This window comes from Drosophila willistoni, chromosome 3R (assembly GCF_018902025.1).
Source record: "Drosophila willistoni isolate 14030-0811.24 chromosome 3R, UCI_dwil_1.1, whole genome shotgun sequence".
Lineage (NCBI taxonomy): Eukaryota > Metazoa > Arthropoda > Insecta > Diptera > Drosophilidae > Drosophila > Drosophila willistoni.
The window spans coordinates 6,895,543-6,911,484 of NC_061086.1; the positions used below are offsets into that span (position 1 = coordinate 6,895,543).

At 39.3% G+C, this 15,942-nt stretch overlaps 1 protein-coding gene across 18 annotated transcripts in view; it reads right to left on the reverse strand.

Annotated features, from left to right (window-relative positions):
- LOC6650182 (protein lap4) overlaps nt 1-15,942 on the reverse strand; it is a 67,229-nt gene that overhangs the window by 23,858 nt on the left and 27,429 nt on the right. For 11 of the 18 annotated variants that reach the window (XM_023180609.2, XM_023180604.2, XM_023180610.2 and 8 more), the window contains 13 exons: nt 9,489-10,078; nt 9,056-9,256; nt 8,765-8,951; nt 8,364-8,677; nt 7,032-7,316; nt 4,339-4,449; nt 3,791-3,970; nt 3,580-3,609; nt 3,176-3,334; nt 2,801-3,014; nt 2,621-2,709; nt 2,266-2,553; nt 1,830-2,183 (listed from right to left, as the gene is read on the reverse strand). In XM_023180609.2, coding sequence (XP_023036377.1) covers nt 1,830-2,183; nt 2,266-2,553; nt 2,621-2,709; nt 2,801-3,014; nt 3,176-3,334; nt 3,580-3,609; nt 3,791-3,970; nt 4,339-4,449; nt 7,032-7,316; nt 8,364-8,677; nt 8,765-8,951; nt 9,056-9,256; nt 9,489-10,078 — 3,002 coding nt within the window. Of the gene's footprint in view, nt 1-1,829; nt 2,184-2,265; nt 2,554-2,620; nt 2,710-2,800; nt 3,015-3,175; nt 3,335-3,579; nt 3,610-3,790; nt 3,971-4,338; nt 4,450-7,031; nt 7,317-8,363; nt 8,678-8,764; nt 8,952-9,055; nt 9,257-9,488; nt 10,079-10,156; nt 10,510-15,942 lie in introns of those variants that run through there. The other 7 variants (XM_023180616.2, XM_023180603.2, XM_023180606.2 and 4 more) reach the window with 5 other exon arrangements.

Below are 15,942 nucleotides of genomic sequence, written 5' to 3' on the forward strand. Positions count from 1 at the left end.
GCGGCATGCCTTTAAAATAAGCAGCAACAGTTCAGACCCCCATTCTACAACGACTACAACAACAATAATCATAACAATGCCGCCCACGCCCTCAACCCACAGAGCCTGTTAGGTTGGCAGAGGTACGCAAAAAGTAACACAAGAAAGACTCAAACAGAAATGAATACAATATAAAAGTAGCATAAATAAGGCAACAAGAACAACAGCAACAACAACAAAGGTAAGAACAACAGTAAGAATAACAATAAGAGCAACAATGATCAAGCAACGTAGCAGAAGCAACCTGCTCAGCCAATATGCTAATAAATAATAAATCGTCTACTGCCATATCAATAAATGTGGGCAATTCGCCATCCAGCCCACCACATCCACTTTCTGTGATGTTCTGCTGCCCGGTTTAAGCTTTAAAACAAAAGAAAACCAAAACACACACATAGCATGCAATATACTTGGTCACCGCTCAGGTGCCCCAAAATGTAGGCAAGAAAATATTTCAAATTGAAAATGCAACCAAAACAAAATCAGGGTTTCTTTTGTTTTCTTTTTTTAAAGCTGCTAACCAAAATTCTTTAAACAATTAGAAGAATGAATTCACTTAAATGCAGAGATATGTATGTACGATAGAGTGTCTAGACTGTATTGAGATGCTATTGAAGTACGAATATGAGCAAATGATGTAATTGTATACTGTCAGTTGTCAATAACGAAGATGAAATATGTTAGGAAGAGACTTTTGACTTGTGACTTCATTTGATGGAAAATTTCATTGATAAAAGTATTGTATTGAATTGCTAGTGATCTAAAATTAAAATACTTTTAAATACAACATTGTGGTCAACTGACTTATTTATGGAAATAATTTGGTATCTACAATGACTCCATTTATAAAAATTTAGAACTGCTCAATTATATAAAGTCTGAGTAGATATGCTATCTATGACTGCATTATGGTTAAATTTCAAAGGGTTACTACTCAAGCTTAACCCTTAAAATTAACTGGAAAATGCTTTACAATAATTTATTTGCTTGAAACTATTGCTTAGCAACTGTTCCGCCAATGTAATACAAATCTTTTTATCTTAATTGTTTTCCCTGAATATAATATGAAACATCACCTTCAACTATGACATTTTAGACAGCAAAGGTAGAAAAAACTTCAAGAAAAAAAATTTCTTTTTATAGAATCAGTTTGTTTCCATTGTTTACGTATGCTTTAAATGTTTCTAACCTTTAGCTTTTAAAAATTGAATATTCAATTGGAGTCACATATCAAAATCGTGGGCGCAAGCAAACGAACTCTGCGTACTGTGCGAATTCTCTGAGGAGAATGGAAAGGGAGTGAGGTAACTTTCCGTTTTGGGTAAGTAAGTGTATTAAATGGTGGCGCATATGAATTGTATTATAAAATAAACACACACACACGCACCAACGGTACGTACACGTATACGCTGATACAATCATACATACATATAAAGACAGACACGCATATCAGAAACAGACATTAGTGAGGTTACAGAACAAAACAAGCATAAGGTATAAGTAACGAAAATTTGTGTGGTGTGAGAAGGAAATGTGGTTGTGGGTGGATTGGTTGGTTGGTTGTTTGTTTGTTGGGTTGGTAGCGACTGTCGGGTTGGGTTTATGTTAAAAGTTACATGGCAAAAATCAAAAAACCAGACACACAAACACACACACAGACTGGCATAAAAACAAAAGGACAGAGAATCAGTGTTAGAGAGATTGAGAGAGACACACACACATACACAGAGCGAGACGTACACAAGATATAAAAGTTAACACAAGACGTGCGTCCAGGTTGAAGTACATACCTGCAGTTCTTGTTGTTGTTCTGTTGCTTCTTGGGTTTGAGTTTCCACAGCCACTACTACTGGGACAGTGGCTGGCCCAGATGCTGATGCTGCCGCAGGAGTTGGTGACGGAGCAGCAGCAGCAGTAGGGACATTGGCAGTGGCAGCTGCAGAAGCAGCAGCGGTCGCTGACTCGGCAACTCCAATTGACGGCAGGGCCGATGGCGTTGTCGGCGTTGTGGGATTTGTATCGAGTGTATGCTTCGATATGACAACCGTCGTTGTCTTCTGTATTTTATCTTGCTCGTGATGCTCTGATGGCGATTTCGGTGGAACGGCAGTGAAGGCGTCTGCGGCGCGTACAATTTCCAGCACCTAATTCAGAAAATTGTATTGATTGGTAGGTAAACGACTGAAAAATTGGCCAAACGAACGCACAAGGTCATTAAATACTAACCTTCTCCTGGGTACTCTTCTCTTGACCCAACGGAGCCAATTGCGTCTGCTGCTGTTGCTGTTGTTGATGTGCCTGCTCTGCATGAATGAGCGCCACGGTCTGGGCAACTGGTGAGGAATCGGAGGCTGGTGGTGGTACTTCTACTGGCGGTGTTGGTGTGATTGGTGTCGGTGTGGGTGTGGGAGATGGTGTTCCATGCACCAAGGCAGCAGCAACAGCCAAGCCGGATTGGCTAGTTGGTTCTGGTGTGGTAGCATCTGTTTTTTGAGCTGCGAATACATCAAAGTCCTGACCAAAAAACAAAATGAACCATTTAGAATGTATTCCAATTATCTTAAGTTTCTCTTGAACTCACTTGTCGCAGACGTTCCTCTTCGTCATGATCCAAGCTAGAAACGCTCTGACTTTGACTTAACTCCGAACCCGTTTCCGAAGCGCGAGAACCTATGGGCAGAAGAAAAACACAAAGGCCGGGTCCCAATCAATACCATGTGAACGGACTTTGTTTGTTTGTCTTAAAGGATTACAAACGTACCTTGACGACTGCCACCGCTACAGGATGCAGACGAATTAAAGCCGGTGCTCATGCCGCCTCCCTGGCCAATGGAATGAATTAAATTGGATTTGTCGTAGCCCTTGCACACAACCAATTGTATCTCATTGCCTGCGTTGCGCAAAACATTGACCGCATCCTGATGCGAGGCCCCCAGCAGGGAGTGTCCATTAACCTCAAGCAGACGCATGCCCACCTATACAGAGACAAAGATGGAGGCAGCGACAGGGACACAAAAGAAAAAAGAAAAAGTTGTAGGTTAATTTTCACCTGAGCTTTGCCGCTCCCAAAAGTTTCAGCCAGAGTTTTAGCCAGACGACATGGGGGGACGGACTGTGTGAGTGTGGGAGACATTACCTTAAGCCTTCCATCGCGACGGGCCGCACCAACCGAGTTAATTTTGGACACGAAAACACCCTCGTCGGAGGGATCTGCAGGATTACCACGCTGTCCATTTAGGCCGCCCTTAATGTGCATGCCCAGTCGTTCGCCTTCGGCCTTCGCAAGTAGAACTTCCTGAGATTTCCAAAGCGTAGCACCGACAGAAGCAAGAAGAAGAGAAACAAACAGCAGCAAGACAAAAGGGCATAGAAATTAGCAACGGATTTACTCAAGTGCTTGGAAATTATAAATAAATGCAATGGCAGTAGGTAAGTAGGAAAGGTTGGTACAACAATGCACAGATAATAATGGGAAGCAAAAAGGAGGATGAAAGTTTTTTAATTATTTAGCAAGGACTTTCTGTTTCATTTCAAGCTTACCTCTGTGTCTATATAAACTACTTCTAGGTGCTTTGCGTATCGAATTGTTTTCGTATTTTATTTATTTTTATTTTTCATTGCATTGCATTTATAGAGAATATACAGGAAATGAGAAGTAATAGATAGGTGATAGGACTCAAAGCAAATATACAAGTTCATATTTACAATTTACAGATATTAAAGGCAAACCAAATGTTACAAATGAACTTACCTGAAAACCTGGAGGTAAAGGATCATGCTGTATGGTCAGCTTGATCTCATCGCCGGGCTTCAATAGCTCCATAACAGCATCTTGGTGTGTGGCTTTGGATACATCTGCCTCATTGACTTTCAAAATACGATCTCCCATGCGCAATTTACCGCATTTCGAAGCAATTCCGCCGGGCACAATCTGTGGAGAAGAACACAAAGAACAAGAAAAAACGAGAAATGGGGAAAATGAATTACTAAATGAAAAGCTTATAAACTTGAAAGTTTCAAAAGCCCACCCATCGCAACTCAACTACCACCCGCACCACACGCTGTGGTTGAGTTAATTGCTTATAATGAAGCCATCGTCATTGTCGTTGTCCGAGCGAGTGCATTTTGTATAAATTTTGTGCAGCTCATTTACATTTGCAAGTTGCTCAAGTGTTTTAATTTGAAAAGTTTTCTTTTTGCTTAGTTTTCTACCCATTTTTTTTTCTATTTGTGTTTGGTCTAGTTTATCATTGACTCTTGCAACCGCATTTAGTTAATTGTACTTTGTATTCTACTTACATGTGAAATGAAAATTCCAGGCTCACGAGTGCCAAAGGGCACACAGGAATGATCAGTGCCGCCAATGATGCTGAATCCAAGAGAACCTTGATTTTTGGGTAAGACCACCTCCTACATAATAGACACAATGGAATATTACATTAGGTGGCATTACATTTTAAGAAACATGGTTTATGTGTAGAACTAAGCAAAGACTAACTCTAGTAAATCCTACTACGATTTCTGTGGTATAAAATGTGCGTATGGATGTATATATGCATGTGATTTATGTGTTGTATGAATGTATGAGAGAAAGAGAGAGACAGTGTGCAAAATTGTTGGTGATATTTACATGAACTAATTTCTTTGCCAACACACAGCCGGACGAGACATGCTACTACCACTACTCGTATAATACACAAACACATTCATTTCCTTGATGGGTGACAAACATAAAACAAAAGACAAAGGCAAACAGGCAAAATAAAACCAAAATACCATTCTCCATTCACCATTTACCATAACCATGCAATTATGAATACTTCCACTTAAAGGAAAGCAACAAAATGAATAAATAATGTAAGCATATTCTGTTTAAATCTTGTATATTAAATCGCACACATAAAAGAAAATCTGGAAACTGAGGAGGAAAGAGGCGGCTTTTATATTTCAATCAAAAAGAGCAGCAACTCAGTTATGTGGTTTAACATACACACACACAAACACACAGACACACACAGAAAGAAAGCATCACAATATTAAAATGTCAAATGATAATAATTTCAAGTTATATATTCATTAGAAATATTTCATTTAAATTGTCAAATGCAAAAACTGTGACACAACTTTTATCAATTTTCATTTCATTTTGTTGCGAACAACAAAACAAACGAACAAAAAACATTTCGATGTAACTTTTTAAACTGTCTTGATAAATAAATAACTCAAGAAATTAAAAACAATTAAATTTTTTTTGTGTTTTTAAATATTTACAATTCAAGTGCAACTTTTCTTTTGCCTTTAGCAGACGACAAAATGAAGTGTTTACTCGCACACAGTAAACTAAAGAAAACAAATGAAAATATTCAAAAGTTTCTTGCAGACATTCGAACAAGTCTCTGTGTGTGTGTGTGTGTGTGTGTCTGTAGAACTGCATTAGTGGGCGTGTTATTTTGTTATATGAAAATAAATGCTTTTTTGGCTCCACTCGGATAAGAGAAACTCTCTGAGTGTTTCGGCATTATATATTATTCACACATGTATGCATAGAGTATCTCTAGTTGGCTGAATTATATATTTATATGGTAAGTGGCAAAGGCAAGAAGAGAGTGAGATACACAGTCTTTGATGAGGTGGAGGAGTGTGAGGTGTGTTGGGAAGCGGCAGCATTTTGGCAATTGCAGTGGTTGAAAGATTTCTTTTGCCTTTTTCTCTCCTTTTTTGAGTTGGATTTAGAGTTGACACTTGTCTTGACTATGTGACAACATCAGAACGCTTTGCTTATCCTTGAATGAGATTTAGACCAAGGAGTAGAAAAACATTGAAAGGCTCAAGTGGAAAAGTGCTTGAATACCTAAGAGCATATTCTAGAAAATTGAAGACTCTAATTCTTTACAAGAACAATAAACTGTCATTTGAAAGCAATTTATCTATTATGCAGCAATATGGCAAAAAAAAATAGAGCAAACCTTTAACTAAAAGGTTTAATTCAACTACATTCACTTCATGTATGAGAAACATTTGGTTGCTAAACTTCGAACGGAATGGCATTAAGAACAACTCAGTTTGGACTAAAAATTACACAAAATCTTTTCATTTTATTTTATAATATAAGCAAGTAAAGTCAAAGGAAGCCCAAATTATAGTAGTAGTTACAATTAGATTGGTAGATTGTTAGTAGAAAAGATTTAGAAGATTAATCAATTATGCATCAGATTTGTACTCTATATTGTCTACATTATGAAATTAGTGCGCATTAGATGGTAAGATAGATCCTTATGCTATACGGCCAAGTCCACAACCATAACAATTAGCCACATCCATCATCAATTAGTTCAGGTCAACATACAAGCTACTGACGATGTGCATGTTTTGCATAATGCTTCGGCAGCATCAGAAACACACTCAATGAGTAATTTAGCCATTAGCACACTTCAAACGGCGACGGATATTCAACCTAGGAATGATTTCTGGGTAAGGTGTATGGGTGTCTGTGTGTGTGTGTGCTTGGCCATGTTGAAGCGTCTTTTGTGCCAGGGCCAATAGTAGTTCAATCAAATTGTTCGCAAAATACGCACACATATTTATTTACATATACAAAATAGATTCTTAATTTAATTGAGAAAACAAGAAAACAAATTTTAACTCAAGAGCAAAATGGAATTGCCAATTTAAAAGAGATAAAGAGAGCGTGAGAGTAAAAACGAAAAAAAAAATTGTTTTAGAAAATTACGATTTTGATTCATGTGCAGATGATGGAATGTGCAAGTGTGTGTGTGTGTGTGTATTTTTGTGTGCGTGTGGTTGAGTGTGTTTTTGTGAATTTAATATCCTTCGATGAGGAACAGGATCGTTGTTACTTAGGACTGCTTCACACAACGCCACTAATTTACTTTAGTTTCATTTACATCATTATGAAATGTATTATTTGGTATATTCTTTTATTTTTGTTTTTTTTTTTTTTTTTAGTGTAAGCGTGATGTTGTGATAGTCACCTCACTGATCAATGGCTCCGCTAGCTGATTGTCTGTGATGCGCGTCATTACTGTCTCCGTAAAGGTCGATTTGGTGATCGTCTCGGTGACACGTCCCAGCTCTGTGGGCGCTGCTGGGAACATGGGTAAATCGGGCTGCGGCTTATTCACATTCACCGTGACAGCGCTGACGCCCACCTCATTGGGTCGGGCCACATGCACCTGATGCTGACTGCCGCCGCTAAGGAAGTGGGCTGGTATCATCGCCTGAAAATCATCGCTGGTCAACGGGCGCAGTGAGGATGGCTGCCATAGTTGATGAATCGGTTGGGTTCGTTTTGGTTGATTGGGTGGTTTAACGTGGCATTGGTTGGTTTTAAGCAAAGTTTTTTTGTCGGAAAATTCAGTTGGAATTTGATTTTTTTGTTTTTACGGTTTTTGGTTTTTGTAAGAAACAATTTGTTTTTTTTTTTTTTTTTTTGTGGGGTACGGAGAAAAAGAAACAAAAATATGTTTGGATTTTGTAAATTTCGTTTTACATTTTGGTTTTGATTTTAATTTTTGCAGAGGTTAAAGGTAAAGTGATTTTTGTGTAGGGGCGGGGCGAGGGGCGGCTAATCATAAACTAAACGAGTTACTGCCTAACACTACATTTATGTCTAGCGTTATACACAATTTGTTTTTTTTTTTGTTTTCTTTTGGCCAATTGAATATGAATGGCTCTTTAGTGAGTGCGTAGAAGCCAGCAGCTGCGACAAATAGGACACACAATTATTTTTGTTTTTGAATGGTGAATATGTCGAATGGAAGAAATAAGGACAAAAGGACAAACGCGCACAGGGCACATGCAAAACAAACACAAACAAATTCAATATACATAAAATATTCTATAATCTAATGTTATGAGTTTTTGTATAAAGGTATAGAATATATAGCATGTTGTAATTGATAAATTTCTGGCAGTTATGTATTAGCACAATTAGAGAAAGATACTTAGAATTTTGATTTTGGTATTGTTTTTTTTTTTTTTTTTGGGTAAGAAAAAGTGTGTTTATGCTAATGCTTTTTAATTTTCGCAAAAAATATCATCAACAATTTGCGTGGTAGAAGTTTTTTTTGTCAAGAACTTGCGCACTGAATTGCTTTTGGGACAACTTACCTTAGTGTGAATTAATTGTAGCACAAATTCTTAACAATTGACATAAGCCTAAGTCTGATTATGATATATGTATATTTATATCGTCGAATGGGCAACATTAAAATGACGTGCAAAGAACTAGACACACAAAACTTATGTTAAAGTCTACAGATTCTACATTAGTGACATGATAAAGCTGATAGGAGGGTCCTTACCTGAGCCTCGCCAGAGTCTCCACTAGAGGTTGTGGAGGCAGCGCCATTGGGTGCGTCACCTTCTCCCTGAGGCACTGAGTTGGTGCGACGTGGAGCCGGCACTGGTTGCCCCGTAGACTTATCTATTGCAGCTGCAGCAGCAGCAAAGCCATTTGTCTTGTTGCTGGGCAATGTGTTACTGTTGTTGGCTGTGCCAGGGGCTGTGGCTGTGTAGGCAACAGTTGCCGGATTGGTGGTGGCCAAGGTGTTGTATTTGTAGGGCTGCTCAGCAATTGCTGCTCCACTAACATCGCCCGCAGAACGCTTAAAGTTGGCTACAAAAAAGAGAGAGAGAGAGAGAGAGAGAGTGGAAAATAAATTAAGAGTCCGCTCCACTGAAGCATAACGCTTGCCATTCCAACCTGGTCGATTGGCCAAATAGCCAGAAGGGCTCAATGAGTTGAGCACAGCCGGACTGCGAGGACTCATTGGTGGCTCCAATGGGCCGCGATATTCTCGTTGCAGCACTAGACGAACGAAACGCTGCGGTTCGGTGAGACATGCAACGGCAGCGTCGTGATGAGCCTCTGTCATGTCGTTGCCGTTAATCTGCGGTGTTGTGTAGGGGTTGTTGATTGGGTGGAGGAGAATGGAAATCGATGAGTATACAAATTGTAGTGTACAATGAAATGCCATTAGCATATGCGACTTACCGCCATGACACGGTCGCCAACCATGATTTTGCCATCGCGATGTGCCAATCCTCCCTCGGTAATGCGCGATATGAAAATGCCATCGCAATCATCCTTGAAAGGGGGGGAGCCTTTGCCGCCGGCAATGCTAAAGCCCAATCCTTGACCAATTTGATCACGTATCAACGTCGTGTGCAATTGAATGAAACTCAACGGAGCATCCTGAGAAAACCGCAAAAACAACATGATTCAATCAGACGAAAATCGAGCACAAGTACACACAAATTGAGCAAAGTTAATTTAAATAATGAAGTGGTGATAATTTTGATTAATAAATGTGGGAAGAGTACATCAAAAGATGAAATCAGACAATAATTTCATTTAGTTTTGTTATAGGCTCTCTTAAAACCAATTTCAGTTTCGAATTACCCTTAAAGAAGAATTTATCACCCACCTTGCCATTTAATAAACCATTTGTTGAAACGGCTGTCGGCTGTTCTGTTGCACTGGTGGGTGTGGCAAAAACATTTCCTGAATAGCTATGAGTAGCAACAGCCTGCTGTTGGTGCTGCACTGGCACATGTTGTTGTTGTGGCACAATCTCGATGGGAGCTGGTATATATCGTTCATGTGTGGCCGCCAGCGGCTGACTCACTTCGGCAACCAATGGACGAGTTTCCACGGATATCTGTGAAACACTGCCATCCTCACTGAACACCGGATGGCCAATGAGGCGAGTGACTTCACGCTGTACCACAAGCACAAGCACAGCGCCGCATGCTTTCAGCACTTGCACGGCTTGATAATGATCCGCATCGACAACAACAATTCCATTGACCTTGATAACTTTGTCGCCGACCTTAAGGCCAGCCAGATCGGCGGGGCCGCCCTCGGTGACACGCGATATGAAAATGCCATCATCATCGCCTTTAAAAGGAGTAGAGCCCTTGCCGCCGGCTATGCTAAGTCCAAGGCCAGCTGCTGTTCGCTCTATATGAATTTCATATTGCTCTTGTCGTAGTTCTGTCACGCCATCCAAGTTATCTGCAAAGTAAAAATTTAATTTAATACAGTTGCTTGAATTTCAGAAATTTCAACTAATCCTGCAATGCAAGTGGTTACCAAAATGCTGTCTCTGGCGATCGTAATCCCTTTCCAGCGGTTCATAGCTAGTCACAATTCGTACGCGTTTGTCTTTGCGACGTAACGATCCTGCTGGACTACGATTTGATGAGGCTAGGGAGCTACGCAGGCTACTCATGGCAGGACTATTACGTCCACTGCCCGCCCCGGAGTAGTTGTAGCCCATCGAGCCATTTCCATTGCTCCTTTGACCATTTCTCGGCAATGTATTGTTGCCCTCTTTGACTTTAATTTTGACATTAAACATTATATAGTTTTTGGCCGATTTATTTTAACTGATTGCACTTTTTTAGTGATTGAACATGTTGCTTCTAAGCATCTATCTGTATGTATGTGGAACACCCTGTCAAAAATTGAAACTAGAGCTAAAGTGATTTTTTATTTGGCTGCACATTTTAATATGTAGACGAAACTTTTTACATGTGCTGCAGGCGAACCAACGAGCAAAGCCCAATCGATGCATGCATGCAACGAAGGGGCGAGGAAACGAAAGGTTTTAAACACAACAACAACAGCACCCTGTACTATAATATAAGTCCATACACTACTCTGTGCAGTCGAATGAAAAATCACATCAATATCAATTTCAAACTGGCTTCGATTTAATGCAATTTTCAAATAGCCTTATCTCATCTATTTCTCCATCCTCGGTCAAATAAAGTTGGTAATTTATGCTCTACATAAATTAGGCAAATTATTTTCGTGGAGGGGACACAGCTGCTTCGTGTCCTGGCCAAAAGCCATTGAACCGTGTATACACAAGAATATAACAAAGAAAATAACAAAACAGAAAAAAAAATAAAACAAAGCAAAATTCTTTAAGCTAGAGCAGACATTAAGCCAACGACCCAACCAAATGACCTTAAACAACTTTGAATAATAATTAAATAAATAAACAGGATGAAGGCCTTCAGTCGCTGCTAGGCAGGAAAGCAAAGGAGAAAAATTCCCAGAGAAACCTGCTGTCTTCTGTACCTTAGAGGTGTTGCCTCGGTACGCCAACTTGCTGATTTGCACTCAATAAAATTTCAGCGGCACTTGGCCAGGCCAAAAAGCAACAACAATAATTATGCTGGCTTTAACGATAGTCAAGAGATAGAGATAGAGTGAGTCAGAGAGTGAGTGAGAGTGGTGTCGAGTCTCAAGTTTGTAATTGTATGCCGGCAAGTGTTAATCGAAGCGAATCTTAATCAGTGTCTGCTGTTGTCTGCGCCATTCATTTCATATTCATTTATTGAATCCATCTCTCTCTCTTCATATTTCTCTCTAGGTTTCTGATAAAATATTCATCACTTTAAAGTGAGCAACTTTTGGAAACATTTCATTTTGTAAATCGTAAAAGAAAGCATCATTCTTATAAATAATAATGCAATAAAATGCCAAAATATTTTTCTCAATTTCTGATGAAGCACCAACCAAAGACACACACACACACCCAGAGAGAGAGAGAGAGACGGAGAAAAGCTATGAAAAATCTTTTCATTTTCGCCCAGTCGTATGGGTCAAAGTAAAACAACAACAACAACGACAACCGACAACAAAAGAAAGTCATAAAAAGAAACATATTTTCATTGGTCGTTTATTGGAACCTGCGATGGGTTGGTAAAGACAAATATAAAGGAGAACACGTGTTATGTTTGGGACATGTGTACGGATAAGTAGCCCTGCATCCACAGTCATCTGAAAAGTAGGCAAACAACAATGACGAAATGCATGAGATAAATGTAAAAAATTGAGCCAACGAGAATTATAATCGAATAAATACCCAAGGTTTAACTGGCTCTCTCTCGCACTTTTACATATGGTCTCGTTGCCACCCACTTAAGCAGCCATTTAAAGATTTTTACGACAGCATATTACTTAAAAAGCAGGGGCGGCACAGGCACACTCTCTCAATGAAGTGCGTAAAAAATAAATGACGTAAATATAAAACATTCCCGCAACAAATAAAAACTTTGATGTTAAACGGAAGCAAAGACTTCATTATACCCTATACCAGATGCAAACATAATGAGTCGGTTATCTACCAACGTTACTTAAAGGTAATTAAATCTCTTGCACCTTTGATTAGACACGGCATCGTAATTTACGGATCTACTGAAAAGTAGTATACCCAAATCCTTACAGGGTGTAAGCGAAAATTTAAATACACTGTAGACGGTTATGAGAGTGGAAAACTCATAAAATAAGTAAAATTCAACTGCCGTCAGAATAAACTTGTATATGTGTATGTAGGTGTATTATATACATTCACATTAAATATGAACGCGAACCAGAACAAACAGGAAGAGCATAACAAAAATTTTGTGATGATAATTCCCCGAACGCATTAGCATTTGTATCCATCGAATCCTTATGCCAAATCAATGCCAATGGAACTTAGGTTCCTATTTTGTTGTTGTTCGTTACTATTCGTTCGCCTTTTTGGTTATTTATATGTAAATGACCTCCGACCAGACCAGAGTGTCAACGCTGGCCCACAGAAATTAGTAGACAGACAGAAAGGAACACGAAGAGAGACAGTCGGATAGATATGTATGTTTGTATGGCACATGCCAAAAGCAGGCAAAACTCATATTTCACAAAGCTTGCCCTCAAGCAGACCTCAACTTCTCAGCACCACACCCTTTTTGGCCAATGTCTAGATTTTATCCCATGTTGTTATGTGACGATTTCCAGACATATAGACTGACTTTGTGACAAGTAAAGGAACAGAATGTCTCCGCCTCTACTATATGTATTTGTGTGTGTGCGTGGTGTGTGAGTGTGTGTGGTGTGTGGGTGTGTGTGAGTGTTTGTTACTTCGTTTATGCAAATTTTTAAATATTGAAATTGAGATTTTCCACAACGTCGTCTTCTGTCTTCTATTGGTCAATGACCCCTGCGATAGCTATAGATACATTGAATCACTTTTAATTACATTGACATTGTTCAATAGCAAAAGATCAAGCTAGCTTAATTGAATCTTAAATCGGCTTTAAGCCATTGATCAACATCCGCACGTGAGGGGTCATGAAAAAAATGTCCATATAATAAATATGTAAGACCATTACTGGGCGGCCAACCGAAAGGCTATCCCAGTGATTAATTGGTCCAAGGGCAGGTGAGTTTTGTCCAAGAGGAAGAGAAGGGCGGGGGCAAACGAATGTGTGCGGTTGACAAATTGCAAGTGTTAAGCCACAACACCATCAGCGAAAAACGACCGTTTAAATATGGCAAGCGAAATTAATGAATAAAGTTTTTTATTTCGGCGAAAAAAAAAGGCAGAATGATGACATGTTACAATCAAAACGCCAAAAGGGGGAAGGGCCACGCAAACTACACATTTACGAAGCAAAGAATGGAAGAGAGAAAAAAAGAATTGGTTCGGTTTCGTATCTTATCTGTATTTTGGAATGCCTAAAGCCAAACTGATAGGGCCAAAACAAAAACACAACGAAATATATGCTGCTGACGCGTAGTCTAAAACAAACACAAATGGTCGATAAGCAGGTAACAGAATAGAGATTGGAAAAACTGAATCATTGCGACATGTGTATATATAGCAATATACACAATATAGATATATTCGAGTATTCTACTCATTTTGGTTGGGCAAGTTACTCAAAGGGACAGCGTTAGTTAATGACCTTGGTCCACCTGTCGTATGCGTAATTTTGTTGTGTTCTTATCAAAACGTGAAGCATAAGTATGGGAACTTTGTTAGATGGATGACATCATTGCCTTGACATTAATTGACAACAAACTGGAGTAGCTAATGGTGTCAGTGGCATAAAGAGTTGGTTGAGGCTAAGGATGACGGCAATATTGCAAATGCAAAATTACTTGACCTGGCCACTTTTATTGCACTTACACAAGCCACTATTTTCCGTCTTCTTCTCTCTTTCCCTGTCTGTCTCTTTTTCTGATAGCAGCTGGCATTTATTGCATTTTCGTTGCGTTAGTTTCCACGCGGAAAATGTCAAATAACTAAGCAGAGAGGAAGAACTTGAAATCGGGGGAAACTTTGGTGTAAAACGAAACATTGAAATGATAAACTTAACATGCAACTGCGAAAAGGCATTCCAAGGTCTAAAATGGGCCAAACGAAAAGTGTGTGTGTACTTAGTTGGGGTGTTTGCCTGATGAAACAACATTGCAAATAGTTTAAATTGTTCTTTACTCAACAGGGAGAACCTAACAAAAAATAACAAAAACCATAATAAATAATAATAGTTTGTTATAATAAACTAACACACACACACACACACACGGAAAACTTCGAAAGAATACACGCACATTTCATGATGGGTGGTGGGTGGAGCTACGTGGGTGGTAAATTCAATAAGAATCTCGGTGTAATCAAGAATACTGAAGTACAACAATACATAAATAATGAATGGCAACAGCATTCATACAGCATTCATTGCCTTGAGCTTATCATCGGTTTATTTATTGGACTCTTTGAAGCAGCCACACACTCACACACATACAAACTGGGTGAGAACTTTAAGAAGGACAAACAACGACGACGTTACAGGATATGTGCAGCAAATGTTGCATATTGTTTGCCAAAAGGAATGCAAAAGGAATTGTGCAAATGTTGATTGTATTGCCAAAGCGTTTGCAGTATATCTAACCGAAAAAAAGAAAAGAAAATCGAACCAAAGAAATGCCGGAAAACCGGATATTCACACACTCACTCTCTTACACACACACACAAGGAGCCACATTTGAGTACTTTTCTTGTTTGTCAAGCACAAATATTCAGAAGAGAGCTCAGCTCAGCTGAAGTAAGAGCGAGAGAGAAGGAGAGTAAGAGGCCGAGAGACCCGGCTGCTTCTACTACTTGTGTGTGCTATATAAATAAGACGAAAATTTACTTTCAAGCAGCTCATTTTTTGGGGCATTGCCGACCAAAATGCAAATAAGCAAACTGCATCTACTGATGAGCCTCGGTTTAACCTTGAAGAATTCTTTTGGCAGCTCTGGCTTCAGCTCCCATGACGAGCTTGAATTTGGCCTTGTTTTCGGCCCACCCCGCCATCTTTTCTATACTGAAACCGAGAGTACTTGGGAGTTTTTCACAACATGTGAAGAAACTTTCCAGACGACTGCCCTTATCAATATAAGCGAATTATGAGGAGAAAAGATACATATATATATATATATATGTATATATATAAAAAAAATCGATAAAAATAAAAGAATGCACAGGAAAACAGACAACCAACTAAATACACACGTAGGCTCATAGCCATTTCACACTCTCTACCGAAAGTATTTAACGGTGTTTCTGATTTTTGTTAAGAAGGTGAGAAAAAAACAGATCTATTAACCGAAAGAGACTGTTGTTGTTGCAAAGTTTTAAATGTATTGTTATGGCAGCTTGGGTCTATTGTTATTGCTCATTACTTTCTGTACACGTCTCTGTCTCTCTTTCAGTTTCAGTTCGCAGGTAAACAACAGCAATAATAATAAAATGAAAATAAAAGTTAGCCAGTAGACGACGACGACGGCCACTCAAATGATAATGATGATGCAGGTTATGATGATGATGATGTTGATATTGTTGAGGTAAGTAGCAGACGTAGTTGATGCGAAGAAACGTTGCGCGCTCTCGCGATGTTGACAAAACGCAAGCGTAACTGAAAAATGACTAAAGCGGGCGACAAGTGGGCAAAACGCCCAGACCCAAGACCCCCAGACGGGACGGTTAATTGCACTCACCAGCGCGCGGTTGACTCTCACAATCTCATTCTCCCTCTTACACTGACTCTCTTTGT